The 25805-nt window shown below is 42.2% G+C and overlaps 1 protein-coding gene across 1 annotated transcript in view; it reads left to right on the top strand.

The window, feature by feature from the left end:
• Positions 1 to 25805, top strand: part of DYRK4 (dual specificity tyrosine phosphorylation regulated kinase 4) — a 50197-nt gene that overhangs the window by 23553 nt on the left and 839 nt on the right. The window contains exons 3-14 of the mRNA XM_045830437.1: positions 2333 to 2410; positions 3115 to 3231; positions 3915 to 4038; positions 5796 to 5959; positions 10428 to 10564; positions 10845 to 10985; positions 12814 to 12952; positions 14921 to 15002; positions 17181 to 17353; positions 19222 to 19282; positions 22848 to 22977; positions 25530 to 25705. Coding sequence (XP_045686393.1) covers positions 2333 to 2410; positions 3115 to 3231; positions 3915 to 4038; positions 5796 to 5959; positions 10428 to 10564; positions 10845 to 10985; positions 12814 to 12952; positions 14921 to 15002; positions 17181 to 17353; positions 19222 to 19282; positions 22848 to 22977; positions 25530 to 25705 — 1522 coding nt within the window. The remainder of the gene's footprint in view (positions 1 to 2332; positions 2411 to 3114; positions 3232 to 3914; positions 4039 to 5795; positions 5960 to 10427; positions 10565 to 10844; positions 10986 to 12813; positions 12953 to 14920; positions 15003 to 17180; positions 17354 to 19221; positions 19283 to 22847; positions 22978 to 25529; positions 25706 to 25805) is intronic.

Raw genomic sequence — 25805 nt, 5'->3', positions numbered from 1 at the left:
TTATTTTTCCAAGGAGCCTTCATTCTCCTTACTGGAGAATGGAATCAGAAGACAAGATCTGAGTGCTAGGTGTGCTTCTTTCTACTAGGCTATTACATCCTTTATGACCTTTCAGTGGACAAAGCAAAGAAATCTGTGTGTGCACCCACCCGCACTTGAACACTAACCCTTACATATCTATAATTCTTTTTGTATGTAGCCATCTACATTAAGTTAAACATGAGTTCTCACTGATGTCTCCAACTTGAATTCATTATTTCATGGTAATGTTGATGCTGACCTTGATTAGATATAATTTTCCACACCAACAGTGAGGAACCTGGTTTCTACCATCTGCCATCCATTTATTAATTGTTTGATCCCAGTATAGATGCCTGGCAGTACCACAGTGTTAACTTCTCAGAAGTTTTGTTTTATTCTTTTTCAGATTAAACATTCTCAGCTTCTTTAATCATTTTAGGCTCCACACCATCTTGTGCATCCTCCATTGAGTCCACAGTTTTCCTATTTCATGAGGAGGGAGCAAAGATCTCTCTCCCCTTGATGAATGAGAAAAATGAGCTGGGATTCCAAACCTGAGTCTACTTCAGAGTCCATATTGATGAGCATTGTTTTATGCCACATTGCTGCTAGGGGAATCTTTCTGAAATACTGCTCTGTGTATGTAACTCCAAACCTTGAAAATATGGCAGTGGTTTGGTATTGCCCGTAAGATAGAGATCATGTATCTTACCTTAGCTTTGAGTGCCTTCCACAATCCAGTGTACACTGTCCTTCAGTTTAACCAGCATGAGGGGAGAAGACCCCTAGAGTATGCAGACACTATTGTTTTGCCTAATAAGCATGCCTGCTACCCTTCCCCCTGAATACAGCCCAGACCAAGCCACACCGCTTCCAAAAAGGCCCCCCGCCCCATTCTCTTGGGCAGACTGCATTCACAGTGATCTCTTCCTTCCTTGTTGACACTCATTCTCCATGGCATTTAGTCTGGATTGTGTTTTGTTAATGTACTTTTCATTTTTTTTTGCCCACTATCCCCAAATAATCCTCAATGCCAGCTTGTCATTGTTGATGCTTCTAAATTTTAATCCCCATTAATTTATTTGATGAGAAGGTAGGACTCACTGACATTTGCCATTGCAGTATTTGCTCAGATAGCTTAGTTGTCCATCCAATAAACAACCAAATCCTCTATGTAGTGCACATTAGTAATGCAGTTGGTTTGGTCTAAGGCCATGGCCCATGCTCTATGCAGCCCTCTCTCCATCAGATCATATCCCTATTCTACAAGGTCAAGATGGACTGTTCTAGACAGCCCACATCATTACAGCTCTGTGGAGAGCTTATCTGTACTAGGTGATATTATATTGAAGTATTGTACCTTGTCCCTATATAAATGTGGCCAGTGTACCAAGTTTTATAGGGGTGGGTCTGGCACCAGCTGTGTCTCAGCTTTGGGTAAATGTTGTTCAGTTTGCTGAGAGAAGGCTGGAAGAAGGAGATCCCTGGGTTCTGCTTCAAAGAGCAGAACCTAGATTCAAGCTGCAGACTGTTTTTGCTAAACTTTAGTCATTTCAGTGCTAACTTCATGATTGTTGCTGTATCTATATAGCACTCACACTGGTTTTTTTTAAACTCAAAAGTTCATTCTACATTGTAACAACCACAAAATTCAGGTTTAATGTGATATAGTTTTTCAAATGGACATTTCAATAAATGCGTAACTGTTAGATAACTGTTATCTCTGTACTATACACAATTATGCCACATGCCTTCATTGTGTGCTTACCGCCCTTTAAGACACACTGCTCTGCTGTTTTCATCTCTCCTCTCCACCTCTTTCTAGATGTGAAATCTCTTCTTATCAGGTCACTGGTGTTCAGTCTGGGTGCCAATATTCTAGTGGGTTCCACCAAGGGACCTCTAAAGTCCCTTGGAGGGTAAACACATTGCCAGACTAGACTATGGGCATTTTCTTCTCTTTAGCAGGAGCAGCTCAGCTTTGATCTCTTCCACAGTCCAAAACTCCTAGCTAAGATTTTATTTGAAGAAAGGGTTATATGGATTTTTAAAATAAGTTTGAAAGCCATAGGAAAAGTTAATCTAGGATAAACACTACTAGAAAGGTCATTTGTTTGGGTATTCACTCAGGCAGTCATTCACATGTTCATCCAGCACTTTTTTGAGCCTCTCTTAGCCCATCCTAGCTTTGAAGTCAGGAGAACTGGCTTCATGTGTATCTTGCTTATTGTTATGAAGCAAAATAAATATGTGAGTGGCTTGAGGTAAAATCATACCAAGCACTATTCCAATTCTCTTCCACCTGGTCCAGGTTGGGGAACCTTTGGTTCAAGTTGAGAAGCCACCTACTAAGACCAAGAACCTCAGCATGACCCGATTATTGGATAAGGTGGGAAGCGATGCTTAGTGTCTTTTCTCTAGGAGAGGATGAGGGCAGGTAGGTGGCTAGGGTAGTTCTGACAGGTGGTTTTGGTCAGATTGGCCTAATGTGATGAGCACATTCTATCCACACTACCATGCCTTACCTCCACATGATGTTAACTGTCGCTGTTTATTGATAGACTACCTCTTTCCTAATCAATCAATCAATCAATCAGTCAATCAATCAATTAATCAATGCAGGATTTGGGAGGAATCCAAGTGAGTAGGTCAAGTGAATAATGGAAAGTGGGAGCTTATGTTGCATCAAGGCAAATTTGCAGAGAGAATTTTGCCCTGTTAGGATTGCAAGATATTGGAATGGTGACGATAATGATTAACACTCATGGAATATTTTATATAGATAGCCTCATTTGTCCCACAAAAAGTATGAGATAAGTCCCATTGTTGTCCCCAAGGCAGTGATGAGATACTGAAGCTTAGATAAAGAGTTTAATCTGCTTAAGGCCTGCAGCAAATAGGTGGAGTAGGGATTCAACCCCAGAGGCCATCTGCTTGACTGCTCTGCTTTTCCCCCAAGAACTTTAAAAATAAATTCAGGCCTGGATTTGGTTCAGGCCCATCCTTACTGTGGGAAAGATGCTGGGGAAATGACTCCCTGAGACATTTTCTTGCCTGAAGCTTCTGTAACTTTTCTACTTTCTCCTTCCATAGAGTGCAAACACCAACATTACTTCACGCCCTTTTGTGGATACCAAGGGGAAGAAAAACATGGTTAATTTCCCATGCATCAGCCACAAAATCCTGCTAAAATCACCTCTGCTGTATAAAGTGAGTGCTGGGCTGTGGAAGTGACCCTGAGCAGGCCAGTGAAAGACTTGATTTCAGCCCAGGATGGTGGGAAAAGCACAATGATAGCTGAAGAGTTAGGCTTTAGTCCTGTTCTCATTCATTCTTCACGATGATTGTAAACTTCAGCAAATAAGTCACTGAATTTCTTTTGTCCACGAAATGGGCTCTCTATAGACTTGTCATGAGGATTCGTTGAAGAAAATAAAAATGAAGTGTCTAGTATAAATGGTGGAAGCATACAAGATGTTTTTTATGTTTTTTCCCCTCCAATGCTCCCTATTTTTTTTTTTGAGTAAGTACCAAATGAGATAATGTGAGAAAGTAGCAAGTTAAAGAGGTGTTACACACATCTAAGTTCAAGTGTTTGTGCCTTTGAGCAAGTCATCTTATCTGGTCAGGAACTGGGCTTCTCAAGAGCAGCAGTAAAATATTTTTCCTTAAAATACTGCACACTGTAATGTATGTGGGTCTCACAGAGAATGAGTCAGATACGTTCTTTGAGGAAAAGATTGAGAAAACCTACTGTCTTATAATCATCATTTCTTCCCAGAGAGGAAGGACTAGAGTCTGGCTGGATGTGGGTGTTCTTGGTCAGGTAAATGGTTTAAGACACCCAGGAGAAGACTAAGTAGTCCTTTATTGCAAATTCTTTTCCCGGACAGGAGACTCAAACTCACAGTCAGAAGTCGGCCTCTGAGGACAAGGCTTTGGGAATGCCTTTCCTTTCGAGCATTAATACCCAAGAGAAACCACAGAGCAAGCACAAGGTGCCTCTGACAGCGGCAGGTATGACTTTGGGGGACTAGAGGGTGTGGTGGAGGTGGTTATAGGTGGTCAGTTGTGGAGAGCTGAGCTGAGCTGGAGAAGGCTAAGCTGCCCAGTGTTGGACTAAATCCATTAAGGCAACAAGCCAAGATGAAAGCAATAGTCAAGTCTTTCATGACTTTCTGTGAAAGTGCGAGCAGAGGGCTAACTAGAAGAAAACACTGACTCCTCACTGTTCCTTCTGCACCCTCCAGCCCCTGCTGTGAACTGGCACCAGGCCAGGGTCAAAGGTTTCAGCACAGTTAGAGGGAATAGCTCAGGACCAGGCTCCTGAGGTGAGGGGGAAGGGCTAGGAGTGGAAAAACTGAGTTCTGAGTCAAAGTGGGAGAAAATGTCTTGAATTTTCCACCCTCCTTTTGATAAAGAGATCTTGGCAGAAGTACCTGCAGAGGCCTCTGAACAGAGGCTCCTCGGTAGGTATGTATAAGAGCATGGCCAGCCTAGGGAACCTGAGTCCTTGACTGCAGCTCTTCAGACTTCAATGCATTGGCTGTGCACCAAGGATGGTGTGGGGAGGGCAGCTTCCCCTGTGATGCCTGCCAGGTAAAGCCTTTGTAATTGCCTCTGGTCAGGCCTGGAAGATCACACATAGGTTTTTGGCCAGGAGCATTCTCCTCACAAAGCTCAGAGATTCAGAATCTATTAGGGTCCAAAGGAGAAAAACCAAACTCCACCGAGCACCTACCATGCCCCAACACTATCTGATGCTCAGAGATGTTCTCCCACGTCTTTGAAATTGGTTGTTTACCGTCTCTTAAACATCTCAGGGATTGCCCACTAGGAATTAGTTCTTAGCTAGTTCTACCTTTAAAGGCCTGGCTGATAAATGTCTCACTGCTCTCTTGGGCCTTGGTTCTTCTGGGCAAAGAACATGCCTTATTCAGTTTACACATGACTGCCCTTTGGGTATATGGGGACACACACAGGTGTAGTCCCCCATAAGCCTCTTTATTTCTCTCTGGCTATTCCTCCTCCAACTCTTCAGCAGTTTGTCAAATAACATGGTTCCCTTGGTTCTCCCCAGTACTGGTTTCCCTCCTCTCAGCACTCTCCAGTTTATCTACATCTGTCTTAAAATTTGAATCCCACCCCACTCACCCCCAGACCAAATGCCAGATGCATGATGTGATTGGGCCAGGGTAGAGTAGAGAAGAACTAACACACATTTCTTCCTTGTAGCCTGAGAGACTCAGTGGCTCAGCTGAAAATACTTCCTGGGCCTTGAAAGTCACATTTATGTTACCTGAAGTAAGTCAGTTACTTCAGGTAACAGAAATGACATTACCTTATGTTGACCCCCTGAAGACACGATAGCTTTCAGACCCTCTCAGGATAAACTATTTCTGTAGCCCAATCCCACATTAATTTGGGCAACTGCTGCCTTAACTGTATACTCTTGTTGACACTGAGTTTACCTCTGAATTTTTCACCTTTTGAAGTTGGTTGAAAAGAGCTGTGCTGCAATGCACAGCTCTTTGGGGACCGAATCCTCCCTCTCACGTCCTTTGTGTTTTTCTCCTGAGTTGTTCAAATCAATATGACGCCTTGACATTTCTCTGAGTTACGATTCCACCCTGTGAGACTCAGGATGCTTAGTCCTTAGTAAGCCCCCGGCTGAGGAAAGGTCTGACAGGATCCTGAACTGGAAGGGCTGCCCCACCCTGGGCAGATCCTGTGCTGCCTCAACTTAACTGACAACTACAGTATTTTTCACTCAGAGGCCCTAAGGTGTTTCAGGAACCAGCTGTCTTCTTATGAGCAAAGTGAAATCCTGGGCTATGCAGAGCTGTGGTTCCTGGGGCTTGAAGCCAAGAAGTTCCACGTTGCTTCTGAAAAGTTCAGCAAGACAAGTTTTGATGATGAACATGGCTCCTATAAGAAGGTGATGGAAGAGTAGGTCATGGAAATTGTAGGGTTTGGGGGCTTGGGGACAAGAGGGTCTGGAAAGGAAAAAATGTGGGGTATTTTATAGCATTTGATGCTGATGTATCTGGGGTTAGGCATCCTGAAGGATTCTAGTAGGTGCTAAACCAATGCAATGCCATATTTATAAAGGAGAACACATATAATTAATGTTCAAACTACTCTGCTAACAGAATATGATTTTCCCCAAGAGGACTTGGGGTGAAAAGTATCCTGGGGCAAGTGCCGCAGGCTCTTCTACGCAGCCCTGCACCTATTGGAAAAAGACAGATGATGGAGTGAGATGCAGTCTCCCCAACATTCTCTTTCTCTTTTTTGTCTCTTCCACACAAGCCCACACATGGACCTTGTTTTCTATTTTATAGTAAATGTCATTTCCCACACAGACAAAACAAACAAATAAAAATGCTTTTGCTGCTATAGTACCCGGTGCTTAACTTCCTTCAGTTTTCCCAAGATGTATCCCACTGACAACTTCTTCTCTTCTTCTATCCGTGTCTCTGGAGCTTCCCAGGACAGGTCCTCTTTCCAGCCTGAAGGTGAAATCTGGGCAGTGGAAGGTGTCCCTTGAGCTTCAGGAAGCACTTTCCACCTCAGAGGCTGTCCAGATGTGTGATGCTTGGCCAATTAGGTTGGCGAGCTGGTAGGACTGTCCTCCTTGGGTCATTTCCTCACAACTTGGTTAGGTTTGGGAGACAGGATTGGTCTTTGATGCCTTCACAGAAGAGGCAGATTGTCTTAATAGCATTTAAGGCTGTGTTTCTTGAGCTTTACTATGCACATAAGTCATCTGGGTATCTTTTGAAATTGAATTCTTAGCCAGCAGGTCAATGGTGCGGCCTGAGATTTTTGCCATACTTTTAAAATATATATATTTTATTGATTATGCTATTACAGTTGTCCCATTTCCCCCCTTTATTCCCCTCTACCCTGCACACCCCCTCCCACCCACATTCCCTACCACCCCTTAGTTCATGTCCATGTGTTGTACACATAAGTTCTTTGGCTCCTCCATTTCCTATACTACTCCTAATCTCCTCCTATCTATTTTATACCGACAATTTATGCTACTCATTCCCTGTACCTTTCCACCCATTCCTTCTCTCCCCCTCCACACTGATAACCCTCCATGTGATCTCCATTTCTGTGATTTTCTTCCTGTTCTAGTTGTTTGCTTAGTTTGTTTTTAGTTTCAGTTGTTGATAGTCATGAATTTGTTGTCATGTTACTGTCCATATTTTTTATCTTCTTCTTCTTCTTAGATAAGTCCTCTTAACATTTCATGTAAGGGCTTGGTAATGATGACTTGGTGATGATGACTAAGCTCCTTTAACTTGACCTTATCTGGGAAGCACTTTATCTGCTCTTTCTAAATGATAGCTTTGTTGGATACAGTCATTTTGGATGGAGGTCCTTGCCTTTCATGACTTTGGATACTTCTTTCCAGTCCCTTCTTGCTTGTAAGTTTTCTTTTGAGAAATCAGCTGATAATATTATGGGAATTCCTTTGTAGGTAACTGTCTCCTTTCATCTTGCTGCTTTTAAGATTCTTTCCTTCTCTTTCATCTTGGGTTATGTAATTATGATGTGCCTTGGTGTGTGCTTCCTTGGGTCCAACTTCTTTGGGGCTCTCTGAGCTTCCTGGACTTCTGGAAGTCTTATTTCCTTTGCCAGATTGAGGAAGTTCTCCTTTATTATTTGTTCAAATAAGTTTTCAATTTCTTACTCTTCCTCTTCTCCTTCTGGTATCCCTATGATTCGGATATTGGAACATTTAAAGTTGTTCTGGAGGTTCCTAAGCCTCTCCTCATTTTTTTGATTTCTTGTTTCTTCATTCTGCTCTGGTTGAATGTTTATTTCTTCCTTCCGCTCCATACCATTGATCTGAGTCCTGGTTTCTTTCCTGTTATTGTTGGTTCCTCGTGCATTTTCCTTTATTTCACTTTTCATAGCCTTCACTTTCTCCTCTATTTTGTGACCATACTCAACCAATTCTGTGAGCATCCTGATTACCAGTGTTTAGAACTGTGCATCTGATAGGCTGGCTATCTTTTCGTTGCTTAGATGTATTTTTTCTGGAGCTTTGATCTGTTCTTTCATTTGGGCCATTTTTTTTTTTTTTGTCTCAGAGCACATGTTAAGTAAGGGACGGAGCCTTAGGTATTTGCCAGGGCAGGGCAACCCATGTTGCTGTGCTGTGGTGCTGTATGTAGGATAGTGGTCCAAGAGGGAACAATGTGGCCCACTCAGCTCTCCGCCAACTTCCATTCCCCTCCGAGGCTACCCACAAGCAAATTGGGCCCTTCTGGTGCTGATTCCTGGGTGAGTTTGTGTTCATTCTAGGACCCCATGGGTCTCTCCACAGGTCTCTCCTGTGAGACTGGGAGATTCTCCTGCCACCTCATCCCTCACAGGATTTTACAGCCAGAAGTTTGGAGGTTTTATTTCCCTGAGCAGGAACCCTGGGTTGTGCAGTTCATCTTGGCCTATTTGCACAAAAATGTGGGACTGCCCACTCTGCCAGTCGCTGTCTTGCCCACCCTAGGTCCTCCAGACACCACCTTGCTGTGCATCCTCTTTGCCTCAGCTGCCCATCTTTGCCCCTCTTGCCAGTCTGGGTGAATATTTCTTCTTTAACTCCTTGGTTGTTGGATTTCCATATAGTTTGTTTTTCTGGCACTTCTAGTTGTTTTTTTTGTTTTTAAATTTGTTGTTATCCTTCTTTTGGTTGTGTGAGGAGGCACAGTGTATCCACCTATGCCCCCATCTTGATTTTTGCCTTTCTAAAAAGCTTCCAGGTGGTGCCCATGCTTCTGGCCCTCACACCACACTTAGAGAAGCAAGGATTTAGAGTTTCTGGCACACACCCTCTATCTAAAGCCCCAATTCTCAATGATTTTAGGTCAAGGATCCCTTTGGGAATCTGATAAAAGCTACAAATCCTCATCTTAGAAAAGGCACCCTACACAGACACACAATTTCAATGGGGGTGGGGGAATCTTTAATGGGTCTTTGGTTAAGAATCTTTAATAAAATCTTTACCACTATTTCAGCCAGAATCCCTCAAATTCTCCCTTGCCTCCTCTCCTCCTCCCCTTCACCTGGGCCTAGAATCTCTGAGAAATTCTCCAGGGATGTCAGCACTACCTTTAAATTAGTTCACTAGAACTCCGTTCCTCAGTCTCAAGTCTTGGAGAGCTATGTTTTAGTAGTGGGGAGAGAGATACACATGCTTTCTGTATGCTTGGAATCTCTATCCTTATTGCATTCCAATGCATATGAATATACAATGCTCATAGCAAATCCCCAAACAAGTAACACAACTGCATTCTTACATTTATTTGGTCAGCAAACATTAACTGAGTAGCTATTTATTGAGAATATATTAAATGCTTGGGCATCTGCTAGACTCTGGAAATATTAAGGAAACTATCAAAAATGAGTATGACTTGGTCCTTGGCTTCAATCAATGTCCAAGTTGAGGTGTGAGTGAATAATTGTGATACCTCCAAGCTGGTGGCATGCAGAAGACATGTACAAATGCCAGAGAAGCACATGTAGCTTTGCACCAACATTTGCAAGACCTATGCCTTGCCCTTTACCCATATATGTAAAATTGTGCATGTTCATGGCTTGATTCCTCCTAGAAGAACAGATCCCCACCACACAATTGCAAATATATTCTGAGGACTTGTACACAAATGCTTCTCCTTCAACTGTCCCAAATTTATGAGTGTGACACTAGGGATCACAGATTCTTACACCTGGAAGGCCTAAGAGATCATCTTATCTGGAACCTTCAATTACAGAAGGCACTGCAGCTCAGAGTACATAAGTTGCTTGTCAGAAGCCACCTAGAAAAGTTTTTTAAATTGATAATTTCCTGTTGCTTTAACTAAAGAGTTGCTCCCTAGTTTCTAGCACATGGAGGGATATGAATAATTCTGGCTCTTGGAAAATATTTCTCTTTTTTGTTGAGAAAGGTCTAAGTTTTGTATTGCTAACTCCAAGATAGAATTAAATCTGGAAAAGTCAAGAGGAGAACGAGATCTGATTAGGAAGAGGCAGAGCAGACACACAGACTTCTCTGACTGATGGAGACACATCAGGTGTCAGAAACAGAGCTTACCCCAAACTGAAGCTACTGCTCTTCCCAAAGACCATCCAGTGGTCTTTGCATTGCCTGACACAGATAAAATCTGTGGGACTTTCCCTGGTTGCACATGGGTAATGTGGGATCTGAGCAACAGCCTAACCATGGCAGTAGCAATGAGATGAGGGTGGGAGTTGCACTAGTGCCCAGTGCAGGCCAGAAAGTTAACCCCAGGAGTCAGCCATGAGTTGGGAATGGGTATCCAAGGACCACAATATCAGGGGACCCTCAGAGCCTATGGCTCTGCTCCTTAGCTTCTGCCTGGCTTCTGCAGGTCCTGCATGACCACATTGCCTACCGCTACGAGGTTCTGGAGATGATTGGGAAAGGGTCCTTTGGACAAGTGGCCAAGTGCTTGGATCACAAAAACAATGAGTTGGTGGCCTTGAAAATCATCAGGAACAAGAAGAGGTGTGGTGGATAGTAGCACAGGCTATAGAAGAGGGACTGCATGACTGGCTCCTCCATCATGCCACCCTTCCCAAATCTACCTTTTCCTCTGATCTTTTTTCCCTTCTCTCTACCTATCACATTCCATGGTGGGGTGAAGGTGAGGCAAGGGTATGTAATGTTTAGTGCTTTCTGCCTTGCTAAGGTCAAGGGGAGGAAATGGGCTACTGCTGCTGTATGATATGACACCATGTCTTCTGTCCCCATTCTTCACCCCCCCGCCACACCTCAAACACTTCAGATTTCATCGTCAGGCCCTGGTGGAGCTGAAGATCCTGGAAGCTCTCAGAAGGAAGGACAAGAACAACACCTACAATGTGGTACACATGAAGGACTTTTTCTACTTCCGAAATCACCTCTGCATCACCTTTGAACTGCTGGGGTCAGCTGCTTTTTCTTTTCAACTCATTTTCTTTTGAAAAGTGGCTTAAGGTGACAGAAGAGAAACTTTAAGATCAGAACACTAGATTTTTCTGGATGTAAACATTTAGTGACTAGAATGGGAACAATTCTAGTTATGGAGAAAGCCCTGGAGCAAGGAGACCAGGCCAAAAGCTGCCCATTTCATGCTGCCCCTCCATCATGCCTGTCACTTGTGAGCTCACACAGGATGTGTCACCAGGTGCTGGGTGCTGGGCTGGGTGACATAACTGAAATAAGGCCTTTGCCCTTAAGAGCAAAACAGAAATACGTTGAAAGGGCTTTTCTTTGTTACCCTTTCCCCACTCATTGGCTTTCCTACCCTCTAGGGCAGAGGTTGGAACCCAGGGGAGCAGGCAACTGGCTGCTCAGAGTGGGGAAAGAGCTTTGATTTTGTGCAAATAAGGACAGGACCACATTTTGGTAAGAGAGCAGAACCTGATTAAGATAGATTGGCAGCCCCTGGAGCTGATAGGGTGTGCTAATTGGAAGGGCAGCCTAATTTGATTACTTTTCTCTTTGATGAAATATATATAAAACCAGAAACCCAGAATGCATTTAGAAAAGGGGAATAATTAGAGATGAGCTCTCAGAAGACCGTTGTTATTGGCTTTACTGAGCTCACAGCTTGGTGTTCCCATGACACCTTCATTGGTGGTGAAATTCTAGGAACTGGCTAAATTTGAATCAGGAGTGTAGCTGTTACTCTCCTCACCATCTCTGGTGATCACAAAACATCCACTTTCCAGAGGAAAGTTATCTTCCTTGGGACAACATGGACAACCCAGGCTGACTGTTTTTGGCCTTGAATCAAGTGCACAGTTGGCATGTCATTGTACTTGAAAGTGCTCAGAGAAGTCCGAGAAGTGGGTGTGTGGAGGGAAAAGCCAAAGCCCAGAGAGGCTGGCAAGTTGTTCAGGGTCACACAGCTGGTCAGGATGAGGCCAGAGCCAAGTCTTAAATCTCCACTGTGCCCATCAAGGATTAATGGCTTCCTAAATACAGAGTTAGATAAAGTTTAGGGATAGAAGGTTTAGGAGAAACCAGAAAGAGGTCGATGCAGAGTCATTTCTGGGCTGCATTCTATCCCTCTTCTCCTCATCTTACAATGTGTACAGAGGTCCTAAGCTGGCAGCCTACTAAGCTTTTCTTGTTAAAGTGTTTTACATTCATTTCCAACATTTATAAGTCAGATTTCATATAACATGGCAGGGTTTTATATAATATTTCAGGCTTCTGCTTATCTAGAAAATTTTGAAAAATCTGGCAAGAGTGAGGCCTCATTTCTGCAAGGTGACAGATGGGACCAAGCCATCAGGCTAGGTATAGAGAGGGTAGGGTGTCTCAGTTTTACCCCAGCCCCATCTGTCCACATGCTTGTTACCTTACTTGTTGGGAACCTTTGGGCAACCTTTTTAGGTCTGGGCAGAAGTGGTTTCTGGGTTAAGTAACTGGTGGACTTCCTGGATCCCTCCCAAGGGCCTGAAGAACTATGAATATTTTAGAAATTTGGTCCAACCTCTTAACACCCACAGCATAAAAAAGTGATTAAATGACCTATTCATATAAGAAATGAGGGGACATCTCAGAGGCCAGCACATTTGAACATCACCCCAAAGCCATCAAGGATCAATGGGAACATTGAGTTTATAGGACACCATAGCCTTGCCTCCTCGTTTGATGCTTGCCTACTCTCAGAGGGAAACCAGGTGACCCTTGGGTTGTTTTCAGGTTTAAACTCAGCATTATACTTTTTTACACTGACACACATCACCTTCTCTCTTTCCCAGAATCAACTTGTATGAGTTAATGAAGAATAATAGCTTTCAAGGCTTCAGTCTGTCAGTAGTTCGGCGCTTTACCCATTCTGTTCTGAAGTGTTTGCAAATGCTTTATGTAGAGAAAATCATTCACTGTGACCTCAAGCCTGTGAGTACAACCTCTGTACTGGCAGGGGAGCTGGCTTCCATCCTCAGAAACTACTTGCCCTATTCCATCCCCTTGTGGTAACTAGACAGTGTCATGGCCAGGGCCCCAGGGTGGAAGCCAAACTGTCAGGCTGTGTAAATTAAATGAGATGCAGTAAAGACTAAGGGATGTCTTGAGGACAATGAAGAAAGACATGGGGTCATCGAGGCAGACAGGAATAGGAAGGTCTGGGGGCTTACCTACTGAAGGCGTGAGTGTGTGCAAAGATGTGTCACTCAGGAGATTGGGTCACTGCTGTATTAAATCCTCACTGTATCCCCTCTGCTCTGAATTGGTCCCAGGGTCCAACAAATCTGAGTACTTCTTCTACTCCAAATGGATGTGCCCTTCCCTCATGTCCCGCTAGTATTCTATACTTAGCTCTGTTACTGCACTGATTGCTTGTTTATTTGTATTCCCCCACTGAACTGCAAGCTCCCTCAAGCCAGGAACCATGCCTTCTCACCATTTTATTTTCAGGACCTAGCATGGTACCTGACAATAACAATGGTAGGCAGTAGGTAGGTAAAAGCTTGTTAGATGAGTTAATGACTGCAAACGTGAGCAAAATAGAGAGGTGCCTAGAGAATAGATATAAAAGTACAAAAATATGGGGTCAGGAGCTGATTCCAAGTCAACCGACTCCCACAGATATTTAAATATCCCTTAACTTTTCCTCATTCCTTTCTCCTCACACCCAAGAATTGGTTAATTTTTAAAGAATGCAACTCACTGGGTAAATTTGGGATATTTTGACAATTAAAGATTGTCTAGATAGACATCTTCTGTCTGGGCTGATGAGGAGCCTCACAAAAAAATGGTGGCTGGTGGCACATTGATTCATTCTCTACATCCAAGTTCCTAATCCTTAGCTTTGCAGCTCCAAAGGGTCACAATAGCCATGGCCTTTGGGCTGAGGGGACTGACTCTCACCAAGGAAATTCACAAGACACTTGGTAGCCAAATTATGAGCTAATAGGTTTCCTTGAGAAATAGGTCAAGTAGATTGGAATATACACTTCCGTAGTAGGGAAATAGATATACAACCACGAGTGGGTTTGATTAATGCGGGTTCAAGAATCAGAGTTCTTCTTATGAACTTAATGATTAGTATCAGTGAGCTGTGATGCCTGATGCATCTGTGCCCACTCCAGAGTGAGTGAATTCTGCCAATAAACTGGGAAGGACTATCCATTGGACTAAAAAAAATTCAGTCTTTTAAGACTTGGTGAAATATCCCTTAGAAAAGGTACAGGAGACTAAATTTTTACTTTCATAATTTATGGTGCCAGAGGTTTGGGGCCAAGCCTGCTGTGCCATATCTAGAATGTTAAGGGGCTCAGTAAACAATCAACTCATCTGATATTCAGGTCCTTGAAAACACAATTGGTACTTTAATATTCCAGCCCAAGGGGGCACGCTCTCATGCTCAGAGAGAGGAGCCCAGGAGCTCTGCCTCTTTATCCATGACACTACTGGAACTCCTGGCTTTGATTTCCCCCAAATCCAGCATAAGAATCACAAATTCCAATCAAATCATTGCCCTTTTTTTTTTCATGTTGATTGGGCACTTAATGGATACATCAAATTCTGTCAGTGATGATCTAAGGTCTTATGTAAGCAAGGCATAGGACCAGGTGCCAAGGAAATAAAAATAAACCCATAAATCTATATGGGGAAAGGGACAAAATATATGCAAAAGACATACTGTAAAGCAGAAAATTCTGGATCCAAATAAGAGGTACAGACCACAAATCAAATAGGAAGGCAAAGGGAGCTTAAAAAATGAGATTTGGAGAAGGTATGGGAGGAGTCCACCATGAGGTAGTTGAATTTCTGACTGAGTCCTAGTGGATGGCAGACATTTAGAACAATAGAGGGCCTAGGGAGACATTATTAAAATGTGACTTACATCTTTCTTCTCTTTAGGAAAATATAGTGTTAAACCAAAAGGGTCAAGTCTCTGTTAAAGTTATTGACTTTGGATCAAGCTGTTATGAGCATGAGAAAAGTAAGCCCCATTCTGGTATCTTTCTCTGAATTTCCCTATTGAGATTTCTTTCCCTTATAGAAACTTCAAGGACTTCATACATGAGATCACTTGGGTTCAAGCCTGGTCTCAGTCGTAATAGTTGTTCATATGATTTTGCACAAGGGGCTTCACTTCTCTGTGCCTAAATTTCCTTCTCTATAAAATGAGAAGGTTGGACTCAAATATTTCAAGGGCCTTTGCAGATCTCATATTCTGTGAATTTGGAATCACCTGAGAGCATTGGATCCCAAAACTAACTAGATGTACATCAGAATCATGTGTGGCCTCTGGAAAGTTATAGCTTGCAGAGAGGCACACCCCCACAGTACCAAATCTAATTTTTCTGGGGGAGTACCCAAGAGTCTACACGTAGCCATTCTGAAGTTTGGGGTTCATGGCCCTAGGCTCTCTGAGCTTTATACTTTCTTCTATCAAGTTTGCTGTTGAGAACATGCACCATTTCACAAACATTTATTGAATATCTGCTATGTGCCAGACACTGTCCTGGGTACCAGGAACAAAGAACTCAACATTTCCTGTCCTCAGGTCATTCACAGTCTAATGGAAGGCACAGAAAGATAAAAAGATAACATGACTATTGGATGGATCTTTTCAAATATTCTACAGCACCACTTTTCAAGACATATGTCCTTTACCTTTTAAGTATGGATCCCATGAGAAATTCCAGCTAGAAAACAATATGCCTCTCACAAAGGACCTGTATGCTAATTCTTCCTACATAGAAAAGCTGTGTAACTTCTCAGTTAGCATTTATTGTGATTAGCAGGATGCTCAGAACCAAATTTATAATTATTTTATCCTTGGTTTCTGATAGTCATTTCCCCCTTTGTATATTTCTCTTTCCCTTTTGTTTAACTGTGAGACAGTAGAGTACAGATGCTAGACTTGAACTGCCTGGGTTCAAATCCCAGCTCTGCTGCTTATAGCTGAGTGATCTTGACAGTTTATTTAATCTCTGTATGCTTCAGCTTTCTGGTTTTAAAATGAGGACAATAATAGTGCCTGCTTCATAGGGTTGTTGTAAGGATTAAAGGAGTTCATCTGTATAAAACACTTGGAATAGTGGCTGGCACATATTAAGCATAATGTAAGTATCTGTCAAATCCAGTTTTTAAAACTACCCTGCATATGTGTACTTTAATTGCAAAATGCTTCAAATCCATTTTTTGGAAGCAGGCAGGACATACAAGTAATTTTTATTAAATCTTTCTTTTGTCTTTAATTACAAATTTACTACATCCTTACTAGAACTAAATCAAACAACAGAGAAGAGATTACAGAATCCCTGCCCTGCCCCATCCAGGGAGTCAGAGAACAAATAAACCATCCCATTTCTCTGACCCCAGTCTCCTCACCTGTAAAATCTAGGCTTCCTGCCATGTCATCTTCTATAGAGCCTCTCTGCTGAGATTCTCTTGAGGTTTCCTTTTCCATACTTTACATTATACAGCACGTGCACATAATGTATGAGTACACATTTTTAAATTATGCTTTTTGCATGCTTCTTTTCTATTTCTCACATGACTCCTCCCTTGCCAAGTCAGAATACTTTCAGAAGATGTCTACCCCAGATTAATCCTACAGTTTGGAAATTAGCTTTATATTAGTCTTATGTTTCTTTTTTTAAAGCTTAGCTGACAAAAAGTTATTTCCCTAGAACAATACCTACTTTAAGTTCTTTATTGCTAAATTGAGGATAATAACACCTCCATAATAATTGGTTTGCTGTAAAATGGAGACATAAATAGGGAGAGTTGGATGACAGCCATTGGGGGGAGGTTTGGGGGTGGAGGGATGGCACAAAAAAGGAAAATAACTCATGGGCACGGACAACAGTGTGGTAATTGCTGGGGGGAGAGGGGCACAAGGAGGTTAAATGGTAATGGAAAACAATACAAGAAAAATTTTTTTTTAAAGATAATTTGTTTGCTGTAAGGATTTGATGAGATTAGATACAAGATGTGACTCCTGAGTGTTGCTCAGTCGTAGTTTGGCTCCCTGCTAAACCCGCTACAGTGAGAAGGTGTAGGGCGTCGTAATGATGGTTCACTCTCACCTGAGAAGGCATCCTGGTTAAGGATGCTCTGGGGAGGAGAATGTTCTCCTCTGTGAGGTTTCTCTTTCTTTTCTATGCAGTGTACACATACATCCAAAGCCGGTTCTACCGATCCCCAGAAGTGATTCTGGGCCACCCCTACAATATGGCCATTGACATGTGGAGCCTGGGCTGTATCCTGGCAGAGCTGTACATGGGCTATCCTCTGTTCCCTGGGGAGAATGAAGTGGAGCAGCTGGCCTGCATCATGGAGGTGAGGGAGGGCCTGGCTGCTCCACTTGGGGGCTCAGGACAACTAGCTTCCACTCTCAGAAGTTGGGTTGCATCAGACTTGATGTAGGGCAGCAGCCTGCATACTTTTTGTTTTGGAGATGTTCCCTAAAAGTATTTATGAAATTATGTATCCCCCTTTACACTTTTAAATTGACATCTAATATTTTTACTTATCATAAATAATTGCAAGAGATGTAATTTGCAGTATATTGTAGAGTGACATTTAAAAATAAAACTGGTATTCTAGTCTTTCAGATATATTCAAAGAATCTAAAACCAGAGTGACATGACACCCATCGAAATCAATGTGTCATTCAGTCACTAGTCATGGATTATCCTAGCTTACTGAAAAGAATATCTCCCGATAAAAAGACACATCATATAATTATTTATTACACCTATTATTCTTTCATTTAAAGGCCCCTTTTAAAAAAGATTTTATTTATTTATGTTTTAGAGAGAGGGAAAGGAGGGAGAAGGAGAGGGAGAGAAACATCGATATGAGAGAGAAACATTGATTACTTGCCTCCAACATGCACCCCGACTGGGTACTGAACCACAAGCCCAGCATGTACCCTGACTGAGAGTGACCTTTAGTTTTGCGGGATGACACCCAACCAACTGAGCCACATTGGTCAGGACAAGGCCTTTTGTTACGGAGTGAAATTAGATAAAACAGGAGAAAAATAACCTTAAGAAATAGAAAATTTCACATTTCAGAAATTTTCCAGTAAACAAAATATTTTGACTGTGAAGAAAAATGGATCATTATCTGTCTATCTATCTATCTATCTATCTATCTATCTGTCATCTATCTTTTTTCTTTCTACCTACCTATACCAAATCTCTATTTTCTAGATTGACTCAAAGTTATAGATGGTCAGAGACACACGCACATACCCTTGAAAATTATGAAATCTAGATAGTTTCATTTCATAGTTGAAACTGATAATAAAGTGTGAAGTTAAGTAAGGGTGGTCGCTGTAAAAGATAGCTATGTTGAAATGAACACTGGAGTGAGAATCAGTAAATCTGGAATCTGATCCAGATCTTTCTCTTTGGCAACTTACTGTCCTGCTCTGAACTTCTAGAAAATGAAAGGATCAGCATAAGATGGCTTCCAAGGTTGATGGTGTTGGATTATTTAATAAAGCATCTTTACCTCTTCCTGCTTCCAACAGCAAGCAGGATGAGGAGTATGGGGCATGAGTTGAGGTCCTTACTGCCCCAGATTCAGCTTTCTCTTGAGCTCAGTGTCAGTGGAGTTGAAGAGCAGAAGGGCAGGGTCTGCATGGTGGCCGGGAACCCAGCTACAAGTGTAGGGGACTTGGGGCTCAGGGTGATTGATGCCTGTGATTTCTCTGTCTCTGTGCAATGTGTAGAGGACAGGTAAACAAGTAGGTGCTACACTTCTCTTTTCAAGTAGGTATTTTGTCATAGGGTGGTTTGATGCCCATCTGGTAATTTCCATCTCCTCTTCCTTTCTGCCCTTCTTAGTGCTCCCAGCCAGAATATGGCATTCCTTAGTTCAGGGTTGTCGGCATGTATATTGCTTTATTCATTCTGACAATGAGATCTGGCTACCATTAAGAATGCCTACCTCTAGTTGGTGCAGATGCCTGTTTAGAGTTACATGACTGGTATTGATGCTCAGCATGCTGAAACAGCCCTGGATTAGGAGTCAAAAGACCCAGGTGCTGGGCCTGCTCTGTCACTGACTTGATATCACAATATCCCTGGGTCCTTATCTGCAGAAGGCAAAGTCTGACCAAAGTCCCACTCAGCTCTAATGGTCTTTGAACATGTGACTCCCACAAGAGTGAAGCAACTGCATTTTACTTGTTGAAGGTGCTGGGCCTGCCACCAACCCGCTTCATCCAGACAGCCTCCAGGAGACAGACATTCTTTGGTAAGTCTCCAAGTCTAACTCTTTATCCTGTTGTGGCTGATGAGGTGCCACAGGCCATAAAGATAACTCCCATCCCCCAAACACCATTGAATGCTCTTCCCCTGGCCCCATCCCAAAGGACAAGCTATGATTAGGGTGTTTTTTCCCCCCCAGAAAAGTAAAACAATTCTGAGAAGTCGTATCAGGTGACATGATGGAGAGGGATGGGGATATCACATTGGACATGAGGTCTTGGAAGTGAAAATGTGCAGGAACACAAAAATGACCGAGTTTCTGCTCAGGAGGTCTATCAGCTGATCTTGAAAACTCAAATATTATAACTATGCCCTCTGCTATAGTTCTCCTGGCTTCTCCAAGCTGGTGGCCCCCTCATGCTATACATATGCAGGGAAATCAAAGAGCAGAAACTTCTTTTCATGAACAGTGGAAGGTTTCATTGCTATAGTCTGTAATTAATGGAACAGTGTTCTTTCCTGCTGAAATTCTCTTATTCCTCCAGAACCTTACTATCCTGGGTTCATTGAAATTTTGGAATAATATGGGTAAAACAAGGGCTGGCAGAACAGTTGCTATGGGTGTATTGTGGCTTGCTAACTATGTATGGGACATTTGCCTAATTCTGGGGATAAGCTTCATCCACAGTCCCACGCTGCCCCTCATCACAGTCCCCAGGCTCTGGATTTTATGATCCTCTGTCTTTCTAGTTAAGTGGTGCTCTACAAGATGAACAGCTGGATCAGTGAGGTCCAACTTAGACAGGGGTGCTTCCAGTGCACCATGTACCAGAAAGATGAAGTCAGTCCCATATCTAAACTCCCTTTGAAGAACCATAAGAAGCTAAGGTAGAAAAAAAGCCACAGTGGCCCAAAGATCAGGCAAGTGGAACAAAGCCAGACATGAGGGAATGGGAACTCCACAAACATCCAAATGACGTTTCTGACCAACCATTTTTGTTTGGTTAGTTCACAGGCTCATACTGGCTATGGAATCCCAGTCATTTCTAACCATTCTGCCCCTTATGGTTTACCCCAGAGTGGCCTCAAAATGTAAGACAAGTCACATAATTTCTTTCCAAACTTGCCCAGTTTATAGGAGACTCAAAAACACCCTCTTGGGGGATCCTCCTAGTCAAGGAGCTTCAGTCATGTTGGTGGTCAGCCAATATGTACCGATTCAGCCACATAAGGGTTAAAATATACACCATTTCTGTACCATGTGACAAAATGCCACAGCCTTGAGTCCCTGCCACAGCCACAGGCTGCCTGGCCCCACTGCTAAGCCTCCTTGAACTTCCCATGATTTAGAAACTAAAAGTTTAAGGCCTGGCAAGTAGAGTCCTCCATGATCCTACTTCACTGCCAAGGCTGTCATCTACCCTGATTAGTCAGACCATTGCCATTCCAGTGGTTATATCTTGTAAACATCACCTTGTTTATAGTCATGGCTGGAGCTTTGAAGACCTTGCCTCTGAGGGGGGTCAGTGTTCTGGTAGCATGGTGCCCACACATTAACTAACTCTTCTTCCAGAGAAGTCTGATGGCAGGCAGAGGATCTGGCTGATTGGCTGCTGTAACTTACTCCTGGAGCAATGGAACTGATCTTTTGACCCCAAACTGGTCTTTTGGATTTCAAAGAATTTAGGGAAAGAAAAGTAGAGATATTGGTGTTCCCCCCTATTAGACAAAGACATTGTGGGAAGAACCACATTTTGAGCTTAAACACTAAGCTCAGGAAATAGTATGTGGGTGGAGATGGAAAGGAAGGGAATATAAGGCATCTTCATGAGAGGATACCAAAAACATACACGTGGCCATCTTATAGGGTATTAAATTTTTACCATCAGCATTAGGCTTTAGAGTGATGATGTGGTTTTGATAGCAACATCTATGGATCTTCATTCCTGCATCCTCTTCAGTGTTTCCCAAACTTTATCTGATTGTAAGGATCAGTTGGGTACTTAGCAATATGTTAATTCCTACAATCCTCCTGTATAACCTATGATATAGTAGGTTTGAGATGGGACTCAGCAGTCTGTTTTTAACAACAGCTCTCTGTGCTTCTTATGATAAAGTAAGTTTGGGATGCACTGTGTCCACTTCAGTTATTGGCTCCCTTCCTCAGGTCTGGGTTGCCAACAGCTCCTCAACTCCCAGGCACTCCTTGTAAATACCACTATGAGTAATTAGTAGTAAGTGATGTTGCCTTAAATGCAGTAAGTAGTAAGATACCTAGGTGCTCCAGGCAGCAAAAAGGAGATGGAGGGAATAGTTGGAGAACATTGGAGGGGTGAGAAGACTTGTACAAGTAAATCAATGATTTTAGGAGCCATGTCCTTTATGAGCCTGTGAGCCTGGTTCTCCTTTGGTCATTTGTGAAAAGATCAACATATAGCACAAGGTTGGGGCGGGGCCACTGGTGCCACAGTCAAAAAGGGAAATGGGGATGTGTATGAATTCACAGGACCTATACCTGTGCTATGCCTCTAACCCTTATCCATATAAATACATAGATACAGATACACATATCTATCCTACACATACACACCTTCACAGTCTCCACCAGGAACTCAGTAAGAGCAGATGTTCTTTTGAAAACCCTGAAAATGGCATTGATGACAAAAACAATGGAAGCACTTCTATACCTTCCACAAGGTCTATTACACGAACCCCACTGAGCTTTTGTGAAAATTCAATTTAATGTGTAGATTGTGTGTATACATATCCACCCACTTACGTTCAGATTTCCAAGGTGTGAGCATAAGTTGTCAACTTTTTTGAATATATATGCCAGAATCTAGGTGTCCAAATGAGTGGCCTTACCTTCATAGCACTGCACACAGCACCCTCAGGAAGCCTTTGGAGCTGTCTTCAGGGCTTCTTATTAAGCATGACAAATCATACATTTGTTGAGGGCTATGACTAGTGAAAATGGCTGAAGAAAGTCATTTCAAGCTGTGTCTTTGGGACCAATCAAAGGGGATAATGTTTATCCCATTATGGATAAAATTTTGATGTGACTATAAAGAAGTAATGAGAATAATTTGTGGCTTATAAATGGGCTCTGGAAGTAAATCATTCTCCTACAATGACTTTCTTGTTATACCTCATGATGTCCCCAATTCTCACTTTATTGGATTAGTGGGGAAAGAGAAGGGCATCAGTACTCTGAGAATGGACAATATTCTTTTTATTCAGAGCTGAATGTTTTTATCGTTTCAGAGTTATTATTACTAATCATTATCATTTTACCTTAAACCATTCAAACCATTTGATTGATTTGAGGAGGAAGTGGTAGGAAGGAGGCTCAGAACATACCGAAGAGTAGGGAAAATTGTCTGTAGAAGGTAATTGCATTCATTGGACCATGTACATGTGGTTATTTCAAACCAACGGAGACTGCAGGTGTATTTGGATGCGGGGGGGTGGGGGGGGCGGGGGGTTCAGTGCCATGAGTGAGAGAGTTGCAAAGACCACCCTGAGATGCAGGCACAGATGAGTGAACAGCTGTAATGTGACCGATGAATATATACACCTGGAACTTAACACAGAATGTTGTATCTCTAAAGATTCCAAAGGTTTTCCTAAAAATATAACCAACAATAGGGGGAAAAAAAGATACCCGGATTCCAAGGATCTCACGATGGTGCTGAAAACCTATGACTCCGGCTTCCTGGACTTTCTCAGAAGGTGTCTGGTGTGAGTTTATTGGGGTGTCCTTGTCTCTGATTTTCCTTTTATTATTATTTTTATTTTTTTAAGTATTATTTTAAAAAATATATATTTTATTTATTTATTTTTAGAGAGAGGGAAAGGGAGAGAGGAAAGAAACATTAAATCAATTGCTTCTCCTTCGCCCCCAACTGGGGATCTGGCCTGCAACCCAGGCATGTGCCCTGACTGGTTTTCAAAGTGGTGATTTTTCAGTTGGCAGGCCAGCACTCAATCCACTGAGCCACACCAGCCAAGGCTCTGCTTTTCATTTTAAATAGTGTGCTTTCCCACGTGTTTGCTGGTGAAAGTGTGGGGCTGGAAGAGTGTTATGAAAACAATAACAAATGCTGACAATAGAACTTAAGAGCCTACAACATGCTCCCCCACCTGTTGCCTCATCAGACTCTTCTCACCTCCTGTGTGATTGTCAGAACAGATGACTTGCTCTGTTTTGAGAGATGAAGCCTGAGGCTCAAAGAGATTAAGTGACTGCCTTGGGTTATGTTGTGTGTAGAGCTTGCCTTCTTCTTGGCTTCAGGCTGCCTGGCAGCAAGGTTGTAGGCAAGTCCTAAATGTCTTCTACTTAGTGAACTGAAGCAGCTGCAACTGCACACACACCAGATGTACAGTTTCAGGGCCTCTCCCCATGCCTGTAGAGTTTAGAGCCTAAATCCTTTAAGGAAGGGAGTGGGTGAGCTATAAACCATTTATTATGTACAGCTTTTTAGAATCCACATGCATATTTTGAATCTTAGAAATTAGATACTCTACTTCAGTCAAGTCATAGAGAAAAAAAAACAACAACAGCACTTAAAACACCCACCCAGTACAGTCCCTAGTTAGGAAGAGTTTGGAAAATGTAAGCAGTTGTCATTTTAAAAAGAGGTTCTGCCAGTCTGTCTGCACAGAGTGGTGAGTACATGAGATGTATGATATTTGGCAAGTCAGTGTCTCTCTCTAGGCCTGTTTCTTTTTGTATAAAGCGGGGTATACCTAAGGTCTCTCCCAGTGATGTCAGTCCTGTCATTATTCAGTATTTGTACAAGAACATATCTTTATGTTCTGTCATTCTTCCAGGGGGTAGTTTTGGTAAAACACTGTTCTGGCATTTGTGCACTCCGGAATTTAGGTTCCAGCTCACAGGATAAACATCAGGCACTGCTGAAAGTTTTTCCATCTGGGAGTTCAAGCTACTCATCTGAGAAATGCAGATAGAGAAGGATTCTGTACCCCTGTTTTTCCCACCCCCAGCCTCTATAGAACTAATGAGCATTAACGAATGACAGAAACTCATTACTGAGACGGAGGTGAGTTATCCAGAAATCCCAACCATTCAGAACACAGCTCAGAACCAAGAAAGACATTATTTTCTTTTTTAGTGAAAAGAGCTGGTTGTTCACAGCCTGCATGAAGCAGTCAAGATACTGGGGCCTGTTACTTTATCATTCCATATTCTGCTAATTAGCAAGTTTTAGAATGAGAGACTAGAAGTTTTGAGTCAAATGTAACAGGGGTGAATGTAAAGTCCTGGCCTAGGTTTTATAGACTAATTCTGGAAGTTAAAGAGAGGGCAGATGTAGCTTAACAGCACTTCATTTGACAAAGAACTGGGAACTTGAGTTGTTTATGACCTTGATGAGCCTAGCATATAATGCCACCTACCTGCAGTTAGAAGCTATTCCAAACATGATGTCACCAGTTAGGCAAAAGCTCAGATTTCCTATCTAGGAAGATGGCAACCACATTATATAATCAATAGCTATGTAAATGTTTCAGATACTTGCAGGATTATAACATAAAAGACAGATTAGTTGTCTCAATCTGTATAATGCTGATGGGTACATTAAAATATAACACTAATAAGACTCAAGTCAAAGTCACTAGGGTTAAAGTTCCTAGGAAGGGAATTTTGGCTTAATGAAAATGAAAAACTTTTAAAGAATTGGCATTTTTAAAAATTACGGTTCTGTGAGTTAGTGCCTTGCCACTAAAATTATTCAAGAATGACAGGATGATTCTATGTTAGGGTTTCTCTCAAATGTATTTTGTTACTGCATTAGAGTTTTGGCTGAATTATATCCAAGTCTCCTTATAAACTTAATACTGTAGCATTCTGTAATATCCTTTCTGATAATAGCTATAGGTCCAAATTCTGTAGCTTGGAAATTGCAATTAAGCATTCCTTTATTTTGATCTTCTTAGTTTACAAATCCAAAATCCCATTGGTTAAGATTTTCTATAATATTTTCTATAAGGAAATTTCTAGAACTCTAGAAGACTTGGGATCTATTACACTCCTTGGCTTGTCATATAAATTTACTAAAAAAGATCATTTCCAAAAATTATTTCCAGGTACTTTAAAATTATGTCATAATCTCATTCTATAATATCTTTGAGTTATAACATAGCTTAAATGAGTTCTTTAAAAATTAATCATTTATATTATACCTTATTTAGGTTTTTTATTGGAGTCTTTGAAAATGTTTCGGTATTAAAAAATAAAACAATAACCCCTGCTGGGCTTTGTTGGTGTGTAGATGGGAACCTTCTCTTCGCATGACCCCTGACCAGGCCCTCAAGCATGCTTGGATACTTGATGCTCGGAACTTCAAACCACGGCCCCGGCCCCAGACCCTGAGGAAATTCAATATCTGTTTCCCTTCTGAGGCAAGAAAGGACAAGGTTCAAAGGCATCACCACTTGGGTAAAAAAGGTACAGCCCCTCAGATAGCCAGTTCTCTTCCCATAGGCCAGGGTTTAGGCATCTGTGAAGGACTGCATGTCAGTTTCTCTGAACTCAACCTTGGATAGAT

This window comes from Phyllostomus hastatus, unplaced genomic scaffold, assembly GCF_019186645.2.
Source record: "Phyllostomus hastatus isolate PE091 unplaced genomic scaffold, TTU_PhHast_1.1 phas_contig_152, whole genome shotgun sequence".
NCBI lineage: Eukaryota > Metazoa > Chordata > Mammalia > Chiroptera > Phyllostomidae > Phyllostomus > Phyllostomus hastatus.
The sequence above is the reverse complement of the archived record's forward strand: the minus strand, read 5'-3'. Positions and strand labels throughout refer to the sequence as shown.